This window comes from Mastigoproctus giganteus, chromosome 14 (genome assembly GCF_048544385.1).
Source record: "Mastigoproctus giganteus isolate SK-2022 chromosome 14, ASM4854438v1, whole genome shotgun sequence".
Taxonomy (NCBI): Eukaryota; Metazoa; Arthropoda; class Arachnida; order Uropygi; family Thelyphonidae; genus Mastigoproctus; species Mastigoproctus giganteus.
In genome coordinates this window covers 68,685,382-68,697,476 of record NC_143588.1, presented here as the reverse complement: position 1 = coordinate 68,697,476, position 12,095 = coordinate 68,685,382, and the positions used below count along the sequence as shown (strand labels likewise).

Below are 12,095 nucleotides of genomic sequence, written 5' to 3'. Positions count from 1 at the left end.
TATCTTGGTTCTGAGCAGTCTGCAGAAGCTCAAACTTGTTCTTAAGTGCCAGTACATACTGCTTTTTCTCCTCTTCTGTTATCTCAAAGACCTTTGTATTATTTACTCGAGTCAGTTTTTTCCTTTCCTACCTCTATATCAAGTACATCTTACCATTCTGTGATCACTTCCAACATTTACCTTATACAGGACGGTAACATCATTTACAATATATCTCATTTAATGAGGATGAAGTCAATTTCATTAGTTGTTAATCCATTTGGACTCTTCCAGGTCCACCTTCTGTTCACCCTTTTCTTGAAAAAAGTGTTCATTACTGTCAATCCTTGAGATTCTGCAAATTCCACAAGTCTTTCGCCTCTTTCATTTCTTTCACCAATTCCAAAATTTCCTATAGTTCCCCTTTCTGTACTATTTTGTCTTTTTACAACCTTAGCATTGAAGTCCCCCATAATAATAGTGTAGTGGGTTTTCTGCTCATCTAGAAGACTCAATTTCGGTGTACATTTATTCAACCTCTTCATCATCATGGCTCGATTTTGGTGCATAAATCATTATAACCTTTAGCTTGTACCTCTTAGAAATCTTGAGTATTAGTCTTGACACCCTTGGCGATGTACTTTTGAATTCCAAAATGTTTTTTTTAATCTTTATGGACCAGAAACCCAACTCCACCTTCTCCTTTCACTGTTTGCATTGGTGTACAGCAGATTTCCACTTGATAAACTTATAAGTGATTCATTTCTTCTTAGCCAAACCGATGATATTCCAATTCACATTTTCTAATTCCTTTTCCAGCTCTAATATCCTGTCTTAACCAATGAGTGATCTTACGTTGTAACAGGCCAAGTTCAGTTTCCGTGCATGGCAGCCTGGTCGTACCCAGAGATTCTTAGCACCCTCTGCTTCCACTCTGATTCTCTCGCTGCCATAAGAGGGGGAGTGAAAGCTGCTGGGGACTGAGGGCCATTTGTTTTGTCGTGCTGTCATATGCTGGAGGGTTTGGTCTTTTCCTCTTCATGCTGACCAGGTGTCTTGAAGAGAACCACTCTACATGTTCGTTGCCGCCTACCTGTTCCCCTCTAAGCTCCATAACTTATGCTTTACCAAAAAATCATTCCTTTAATGAGTTCTTTGGTTTTTTTTTGGGGGGGGGGAATAAAAATCACAAGAGGATGTTGTTATAGTTAGTGTTTAGAGAAAGGTTTTCAGAAATTATTTTTGCACTATGAATAGGACCATTCTCATGGAGAAGATTCTAGTTTTTTTCTTGCTTATGGATTAGGTCCCTTTCTGATTTTTGATTCCTCAAAACACTAGGATTTATAAGTACATATAGTCTTATTAAAAGTATGAATCCTCCTATCATTTCATAATGAATTGTCTTTTATAATAATCGTAATATTTATTTTATTTTTTTTTTCTGTAACCTAGAATTTCTTTTCTAACATTTTCTTTTGCTGGGAGACTTCATTCAGAAAACATTGATAGTTTATTTCCTGTAACTTTTGTCTTTAGAAACTGTGGATCACAATCGCAAATTTCAACCCCCCCCCCTAAAAGTTCAGCGGTTATGTGGAAATCATCTGCTGTCAAAAACATGAACAAATATGTTTCTTAACCTTTTTGACCTTTAAAATATCATATAATGGCTTTGCAATTACCATATGATGTTTCAACTTGAGGCTGTGTCTTCAATTCTTATTTCATGGTTAGTCTAAACAGTGATTCTAAATGGAGTAAGTTTGCAACTTGTTGATGCACAGGTTCTCCTACACCCTGCACTTAGTGATATTGCATCCATTTTTGAAGCACTTATACCTTTCAGATGTCCTTCCTTCATAAAGCTTTTTCACCATACACATTAACAATAATTTCTAGTCTGAAAGCAACATCTGATCTACAGAAAGCACAAAGTTTTATAGATCTTGAATCAGAAAGTGACATTCTGAAAAAATCTGCATATGTCTCACATGAGTTATTGACTCACTGTAAAAAGGTCTAAATATTCTAGGTTAGGGAAGAGTATACAAAGTTTCTTATTTGATGTTCAGATATTCTTAAATTCAGTTCTGAAATTTTTTTGTCTTATCTATATTAGTTTCAAATATCTTTACTTGTATGGAGATTTGAAAAAATTTATTAATCTGAAAATTACAATGGAAACTATAAAAAGTTTGATTTTTATTATTTTTTGAAATTAGTTAGAAGGTTTCTTAGAGCAACGAATAACTGAGATGAAAATGGAGGGAGATGTTTTATCATCTAACCAGTTCCAGTCTGCCTCACCTTCTGTACAACTCCAAACAACTGATGGCATAGAGAAAATGCTATGCCGTGTCAAAAGTTTAATAGCCCAGCTGACTGATACAAAGATGCAACATTTATATCTTATTAAGAATTCTGCAAAGTAAGTAAAATCACTGTGTAATTTATATATTATTAAGTAATTTATGCACACACAAATATATTAGTAAATGAACATCATTATATTATAGAAGTCCATAGGCCTGAATTGAAATTTGAATTCAACTAGTGACTCAAAACACTATTTGGTGTTATTTTAAGCTCTTGCTGTAGTAATAATTCCTTCTTTTTCAAGAGTGATAACCATTAAAATCAAAGTTTTCTATTAAGAAGAGAGAAAATTTGAATGTCTAAATAAATAAGATCAAATTGACTTTTCTATTGAAGACTTTAGTAACCAGAAAAGATATTTCAATCAAGTTACTAATGGTTGAAATGCTTTATGCCATAGTATAAACTGGAAAATTTTGTAGGCGACAGTATCCTTCGAAGAAACTTAAAAATCAAGGTATAAATGACAGCAGAATGCCATTCGCATTTGTTGACATTTTAGAGATAGGAAAAATATAATGAGTCAGGGGAAGTATTGTTCTCTTAGACTTCTATTGGAAAGCAAGGACAGAGGATCAATTATGTATACTCTATAAACTTTGAGAACTGTAAAATTGAGATCCAGGCTGTTGATATTAGTCAAAGGAAGAAATCTGCTGGACTCTTATAGAATATTAAAGTTAAGTAAAAATGTAGAGAGCAGGTGGGTAGAATATGGGTTAGTAGCCTAGAGAGTAATTTGACCATTGAATTTGCCAGAAAATCTACATGATTTCCAACCAGTTAGTAGGATTAGGTGGTAAAGAGCTGAAGGTTTGACATTTTCATCACTTAAATCTTCCACATCAAATAGTCTTCCTTCTGTCTTTTTCTTTTGTTAAACATCAGTTTTTCATAAAAACTGGAACTGTACCCATCCTGCAAAATTACCTGATAACTGACCCACATTTAACCTGTGGGTACCTGACCTGATGCAGGACTCTAGTCTCAACATATGTTGCAGGGCTGACCAACATAGCACGAAGAAAGCCCAAAAATGTGTGCCTCCTCAATCCCAGGTCAAAAGGTCATCAGAAAAGCCAGCAGCAAAAGTGTTAAATTCCACTTTTATAGCAAACAACTAAACCAGATTTAAACTTCAAGGGAACACACAGTGCATACAGTAATTCCTTTACATAGTTAGCAAAAACACTTCACATAGTCAGCAGACAGATAGAGTTAAATTTTGAATCTAAAGCTTGTGGATATTCTCCTAGGTGGCATGCAATACTTTGAACATGATATATGGCATGCTGCAGGAAAAGTTAGGAAACTTTCCTGCACTATGCCATTGAGAAGGGGTGTACCCAAGGATCAGTTCTTGGACTGCTGTTTCTAATTTTCATAAATGACCGACAAAGGGATAGAGCATGATGTCAAAATTTGCAGATGGTGTAAAGAATGGTAGAGTTGTTAAATATCAGTGCCAAGCAGCACTCCATGAGGATGACTTTAACAGGCATCAGGAATGATCAGAAAAGTGCCAGGTATGTTTTAATGTAACAAAATGTAAGGTCCTACACTTGGAAAATAGCAACCTCAAAATAACTTATAAATTGAATTAAAAACAGTAAAGGAAAAAAAGGATCTGGGAGTTTGACAGGGGCAGATGTGAAGTTCTCTAAATAGTGTAAATAGCCAGCCAGGAAAGTCCATGGTGTCCTGTTGATTTATCAAACAATAACCTGTAGAGATAGAGAAGTTGTAATCACATTGCATAAGGGCACATGCAGTGTAAGACTGCACTTGGAATACTGTATCCTAGTATGGAGACCTCATCTTAAAAAAAGACATTGAGCTTCTTGAAATGGTCCAAAAACAGGTAGCTCACATGAGATTGGCAAAAGGATGACTGTATAGGGAAAGACTTAGATTATGTGGTCTACAGAACTTGGCAACCAAGCACCTTAGAAGAAACCTGATTAAATTTAAGGCTCTGAGACAAGTTAGTAAAATGAATGAAGGTGAAATTTACACTGTTATAAAGAAATCCAGAACTAAAGACTATAAATTCAATTTACAGGTGAAAGGGTTTAGACTATATTGTAGGAAATTTTTATTTTAGCCGGTAAAGTTGATTGCTGGAACAAGTTGCTTCCTCGGGCGAATCAAGGTTCCAAGAGAAATCAGGAGAAAGCGAACCAAGAAATCAAGGTTCTACTGGATGGTTACCTACATGAGGAGGGAAGTGCATAATTTGACTATTTTCTTATTTCTTGGCATATCAAAGTGAGTTCTTATGTTGTGGGTAAATAAAAACCTTGCCCTTTATATCCACACAGAAAAAAAAAAAAAAAAAAATACTTCCTTCTAGAAACCTTTTTCTGGAAAGAATTACAGGAAATTACCATGCAACTCTGCCTTACCTTCAATATATGAGATACCAACAACCCCCCCCCCTGCTTCTTCCCATTGAGTCTGCCATATACAGTGGTAAGCAGTGCAATCAGTTTGAATTACTGGTATTATTAGTAATAAGTTTTATTGACCTTATTCATGACCTTCAAGAATTGATAATACTTTCTATAAATCAAAGTCATCAAGCATGGGGAGAAAAAGTCATCAAGCAAGGGGAGAAAAAGACATCTTTTTAGCATCTCATGTTCTCTTGAATTTCATGCAGTGTGGTAGTTTTAATTTATAAATTTATATAATGCTGGCATGGGTATAAGGCAGATGTTAATGCACAAAAATTAATTCCAAGAAAATCATCACAGTTGTTTGAAATTACATGAAGAGCAATGATCCAACATTCTATCGCTACAGAATCATTTGGTAGATATAATAGAGGGAGTTGTTTGTAAACACAGCTGCGAAAGATTTCTAGGAATAGAAAGTGGAGAAGTATCTGAAGATGGAATCACACTGGAATAGGATCTTCTGATCTTTGCATGGTTCTTATGGTTGTTATTTACCTTCCTATAATCATATAGTGAATTCATTGAGCGTAATGGCATATAGAAGAGGGAATCCTTAGGTCATCAAAAAAAGAGAAACTTCTGCAATTGCTGCCAACATTGCACAGTACATAGCATTACAACCATAGACTTTTAGTGACAGTCTTGACCTTGAACAGATTGCAGTGACCATATGACTCCCAGAGTGCTTGGCCAGCAGCAAGTGTAGTGGACTACAACATCTCTGAAGTCTGCACTTGCTGATACACTAGAATCAGTAAGTTCTGAAAAATTTTCACTATTTCCTAAAATATAAATAGTATTTGTATTTTTACTGTTGAAGGTTAGGGAATATACACTTACAAAACAAATCTCCACAATTTGTTTCGTCACATTTTGCCTTCTCTGTTGCAGGATATGAGCAACACAATAATGGCTATATGAATGGAAATGACTGTGAAGGAGCAGAGAATATTTGTGAAAGTCAACGCTGCATACATAGAAAATTGCATGCAAAATCCATTGCATGAAGTATGTGTACATACTCCCATTGATAGAATCATCTCTTGCTAAAACAATATTTTCTCATGGATGAATTCAATGTTGAAGGCAAACCTTTATTTGGAAAGTATCTGCATGTCAAATGACATGTAAATACATTCCATTATTTGTTAAATGAAATAAAGACATTAAAATAGTTACATAATTTATGCAACATAGGATGCACATTAATTAGTTATAATTAATTTAGAAGAAAAGTGGAATTGCCATGTCAGTTATTTAGAAAAAGTCTTCAGATTTTGTTTCTAAAAGTGTACAGGTATACTTAATTTCTAATCACTTGATTCCTCATGTGGTAACAGCTGGTCTGTATAGCATCAAAAATTCAACTACTATATTTGTTGTTATTGTCAACGTTTCATTCTGAATTCTTAGCCTATAAAAAAAAAAAGACTAAAAATATAAAATTGTTTGAAAGGTAACTCAAACTTGGCATAACTTTCAGAAAATTTTCATTCTGTTCATGTGATTTTATATAAATAAAATAATAAAAATAAAATTTAAATATAATTTAAATAAAAATAAAATTTAAATATAACTACGTTATATTTAAAAAAAATAAATAAAATAATAAAAATTTCTTCTTTCCCACGATATAACAACAATTTCATGAAATAGCTTGTTTAAAATAATTATTAAACTAAAAATATCCATTATTTTTTTTAATGTAGTAAGCAGATTATAACACTTACTATCCTTTTTTTTTATTACAATTGCACTGCAAACTGTTAACATTAAAATAAGTTTTATCTTTTCAGGTATGTAGACAGATTGGCCGATTCTTTGAAACAGAAATTAGAGCTTGTGGATAAGATGTATCAGTCTAAGGAAGCTGTGCTTCTTAAAGTGGGTGAATCTATAGAAGAGGAAAGAAGTCTGAGGCCAAAATTAGAACTGATTATTAAGAAGACCAGAGAATTACAAAAACAAGCAAGTTTTTCTCTTATATATTTAATTAAATATGTACTTTGTTACAGTGATTTCTGAATATGTATAGGGTGTCCGGGCTAGAGCTATCCAAAAATAACGGCTTATAATGCAAAAACCACCTATTTTCTCAAACGAGAAAATATGTGGTTTTTGCATATTCTCTGGTATAGGAAATCTCTCCATGATTTGTTTATTCACATTTTGCCACATTTGGGGTACAGAGAATCCTCACCAAGTGATCGAAAATGAAAGGGACACACCAAAAGTCAATGTCTGGTTAGGAGTGCAAAAAAATGGCTTCATCAGTCCATTTTTTTTTTTTTTCCCCCATAGGTATGACTATGAAAAAAAAAAAAAAAAAAAAGCAAAAGTCTTTATTAAAGACTGTGTATACCAGAGAAAAGTTCAGGGTGTGGACGATTTGAAACAGCATATCGTTGAAGCAGTTGCTCTAATGCCTCAGATGCTGGAAAACACTTGGCAAGAGCGTGAGTATTGTTTTGACATCTGTTAAGCTACAAAAGGTGCCCATATTGAACTTTTCTAACCTTCATAAAAACTTGTTGAGTTATTCTGTATAATAACAAAAAAAATTATTTTAATACACCTTATAGATGCTGAGATATGTGTGTATTTTTGGATACCCCCTAGCCCAGACACCCTGTATATATATATGTTGAATAGAATAACAAGGAAAGTGGAAACAAGAAGGCAGAAAAATGGAGTAGTCTAGTGCAGTCAATGGCAGCAGTTGCTAAACCTATGCATATATATACATCATTTCTTAAATCTAATAGACCATGTTTACTACCAAAAATGATATTATAAATGAATTTCATTAAAGTTCACAAAAACCTCCATAAAACAAACATCATTGTATTTCCTTTGAATTGGTACAAAGGCAAATCCAGACCATAGGATATCAAGCTATAGTCCTTTTTGCCCTTTTCCAGAGAGTGTCTTGAAAATGTTTGCCCCACAAGCAATTTTTCACTAGCAGTAAAAGTCTAGATGACAAATTCATAGAACTTTTTATTTTTTATACCTTAAAATTGACAAAAAAAAAAAATTCAGTTATGTTTTCATTCCACCCATCCTTGCAATGTGTTATTAACACAAATGTGAATAATCCATTTTTCCAATTAAAATTTTATTTTTAAAGAAAGCCATTGGGACGTTCAAACTTGCCTCCCTTCTTTGAGCATGGCATAATTTGTTGTTATGGGAAGAAGCAGCCACACACTACCAAGATTAATGGAAAGCAGCACTTGTGAAAATGAAACTAACATTTTTCATAATTGGCAGTGGAGTTGTTCACGTGAGCACCTTTTCATTTTCACAAGTAAAATTCCCACATTCTTTGGTACTGTTGCTCATACTATTTCTGTTAGCAATTAAGCATCAAGTCAAGCTGCTCCTAATTATTTGAAAATAGCTACTATCAGAATTGAAGAGAAAACCCTGCTAATTTTAAATTTATAATGATTATACATATTAGGTTTAGAGAGAACTTATTTTGTTTTTGCCAAACTTCTTCATTGACAAAATTAATGATGCATACCAAAAGGAAATGCAATAATTGAAGAATACCAAAATTGTTAATTTATTCATTCTAATAGATTTTTCCCCCTCTCTATCACTCAGTTAAAAGTGGCTGCTTAACACTGTGCACAAATAAGTACCTGGAGATAAAGTATGCCACAGCATTTTCCCCTCCCCCAATTTAAACAAAATCTATGCAAGTGACATCAGTGTCAATTTATGAATCCTTCAATTATTGTGTTTTCAAGCAATCTGCATCACTGTTTTGTTATTAAAGACATCAATAAAATGAGTGAATTTGAACTGCTGGTTAGGACAAGTAACACTGACATAATAGGGCTTACAGAAACATGGTGCGTCCCAGAGATAGTGGATGATGAGTTTCAGTATGGTATGTATATAGGAAGGATAGAAGGGGTGAGGTCATGCTTCTTATCAAAAGCAGCCTGGGTGCAACGAAAGCTTTCCCAGATTCAGATGCTTCGCATGCAATCTGTATGGTGCGAGATAGTTGGAGGCAAAGGTATAATGACAGTGGGAGTAATCTACAGGCCAGGTGATTGTGATGAGAACCTCTGCATGCAAATGGAATGGGCAAGTAAGCGTGAATGTTGTATTATGGGTGATTTCAATTTGCCTCTAATTAGAGCAAATGGGAAGGAAACTCCACATGGGAGACAAAATTTTTAAATCAACTAGATGATTGCTATTTGTATCAACATGTCAGGGAAAGTACTAAGAAAAAGAATACTCTAGACCTCATCACCCATGAACTAGATGACATAATAGGGCTGACAGTACAGGAACCAGTATCAGGGACACATTAGAAGAAAGCTCTGGTGGGGTGAATCTTGGTGTAGCCTAGACATCCAAAGGGAGCCAAAAATATATATTGGAAAGGAGATAATGGGGAGATAGGAAGAGGGTGGGGAAAAAAGGAGCAGAGAACAGAGGAGACAATAGTTGAGGCACTTGCTTGATTTGAAAGAGGAGACAGTAAGGGGACCCCCTCGTACAGGATGCTCATCCTGGTCCAGAGTGTGGGAGCTGAAAGTGGGTGGTGGGAGGAGACTCAACCATCCCAGGTGGTAGGAATAAAAGAACATACGGAAAAAGATTCAGCTCTCTCAAACTGGCTTGGGGGTTACTGTAATAGCCAGTGTCAGCATCCCACACCATGCCAGCTACGACAAGCTACAGCCTGTTGTCAGCACATAACCATGAGAGCCTGCATAGCCATCAGTCTGATTAGCAGAAAAAGATGTGCATGGAAAAGTTTAGCACAATAAAAAGTACTGAAGCCCATAACAGCTACAAATTGATCTGTAATAGTGCCACAGAAAAGGTTAGGCCGCCAAAGGCAGATTATGAGAGATTGCTGACAAAGAGGGAGGGGGGGGGGATAAGGAATTCTTCACATATATAAATGCAAAGAAAAAAGGACAAACCAGATCAGCCCCTTTACGTCAATGAGAAATTATGGGACATTAAGTTGAAAAAAATGTAATTAATGATGTTGACATTTGATGTTTATTTAATGAAAAAACTTTCAAGCCTACAGGCCAGTAAGGCTCCTGGGGTTGATGGCATTTACCCTATAATCTTAAGGGAGGTGGCAAATGAGTGCATCGAACCATTGAGGCTAATTATGAGAGCATCACTGGACTCGGGTATGATTCCGTTGGATTGGAGAAGTGCCAGCGTATCTCCAGTACATACTGGCAGTTCTAAGAATGAAGTTGGAAATTACCGGCCAATTAGTCTAACTTCAGTAGTAGGGAAATCATGGAGACAATGATCATGGGTGGAATTCTGAAGGATACTCAGCATGGTTTTGTAAAGGGAAAATTATGTTTAACTAATCTGGTTAGCTATTTTGACAGGGTCACTTAAGAGCTGGACTTAAGGAACAATTTCGACATTGTTTATTTGGATTTCAGCAAAGCAGTTGCTTTATAAGCTGGAACAGGTTGAAATCACAGGGAAAATCCTTAGATGGATAGCTGAATGAATGGCTTCAGGGCAGGAAGCGGAGGGTTTTATAAATGGTTATTCCTCAGATGGGTTGATATAAGAAGTGGGGTTCCCCAAGGAACAGTATTAAGACCACTGTTTTTGATTTTCATCATGCCCTCTATCCCTTCATCGATGACAGGATAGAGGGAGTGATCTAAAAATTGGTAGAGCAGTTAATGATTGCCACCAAGCAGAGCTTCTTCAGAATGACCTTGATAGACTTCAGGGATGGTCAGAAAAATGGCAGCTATGCTTTGATCCAGCAAAGTGTGAGGTATTGCACCTGGGGAACAGTAACCCCAAAATAATCTATATACTTGGAGTTGAGCTAAAGCTGGTATTAAGACTTGGGTATTAAGATACAGTCAGATATGAAATTCTCCGAGCATTATACATGGGTTGCATGGAGGGACTATGGTGTCCTATCAATGATTTATCAAACAAGTGGTAGTAGAGATAACTGTGTCATAATCCCATTATAGAAAGCTATTGTTAGACCACACCTAAAGAAAAACATTGTGCTTCTTGAAAGGGTCCAAAGACGGGTAACGCACCTGTGAGATTGGCAAAAGGTGTCCGTGTGAGGAAAGACTTTGAATATGTGGGCTGCAGAGCTTGGAAACTAGGCACCTTAAAGGAGACTTGATTGGGGGGTTTTAAGGCTCTGAGAGGCATAAGCAAAATGAATAAGGAAGGACGAAATTTTCATGGTTATAAATGATTCTAGAACATGGGGCCATAATTTCAAGTTACGGAGATGTTTAGACTGGATTGGATTGCAGGAAGTTTTATTTTAGCCAGAGAGTTATAAAATAAATTACCTACATGGGTGGTAGTAGAGGCTGACAGTCTGTCGAAATTCAAAGGTCAGCTGGATAATTACCTAAGAGAGGAGGGAAATGCATATTCCACTGGGAAAATATATTTCCACTGGGAGATGCATCTATGCATCTCCCAGTGGAAATGCTCACTTTCTTCAGATGCTGTTTACACCTCTTGGCATCTACTCATTGCAATACGAGTTATTTGATTTTAGTTTCCTTCAAGTTTCTTACTCGCTGATGGTAAAAATAATGCAGAACTGTGGACGTTTTTTAACATGAGATAAACTAGTGGGGTAGAGTGTTTTATTTTAAAAAATAATAAAAATATGCATTATTTACATTTGTATTCATAATAGAAGGGTGGAAGCAAAAAGTGAACAATTTTTAAATTTTTTCATGCCAATTTTAAGGTTACCAAATGGCATACCTTATCCCAAAGTGCACTTGTCATAACCATCATACAGTGGCTGGTATAGACCTAGAGATTAGTCACTCCAGCTCTGATAACAATTCAGGAATTAGAGCTGTAATAGCAGCTCATCAACTCAAATATACATGTAATTTAGTTGCAATACAAATTTAATACAGTGGATTCCGGTTATTTGGGCCACCAGTTAATCGGAGCCATTTATTTGGGACACCAGTTAATCGGGGCAGCCATTTATTTGGGACAAATCTTAAAGAACAGAACCCAATCAAGAAAATAGCCAGGGTTTACTTCACTTAATTGGGACATGCCGTTTAATCAGGGCAGGAGACTGCAGTACTCGAGATTACCCTACGATTGTCTCTGACCATACCATACGGTTTGGTTGGATTTCTGGAGGTCACAACCATAAAAGCACTTAACAGGCCCCTGGTTAATGGGTTTTTCTATTAGTGCTTCAATCATATAAAAAAATTAATTTTCAGAATCTTCTCTTCATTC

At 35.6% G+C, this 12,095-nt stretch overlaps 1 protein-coding gene across 1 annotated transcript in view; it reads left to right on the top strand.

The window, feature by feature from the left end:
* The window catches only part of LOC150075206 (CDK5 regulatory subunit-associated protein 3), a 99,405-nt gene that overhangs the window by 86,144 nt on the left and 1,166 nt on the right, over positions 1–12,095 (top strand). Inside the window, exons 12-13 of the mRNA XM_090389113.1 lie at positions 2,205–2,410; positions 6,614–6,785. Of these exons, the coding sequence (XP_090245239.1) occupies positions 2,205–2,410; positions 6,614–6,785 (378 nt within the window). The remainder of the gene's footprint in view (positions 1–2,204; positions 2,411–6,613; positions 6,786–12,095) is intronic.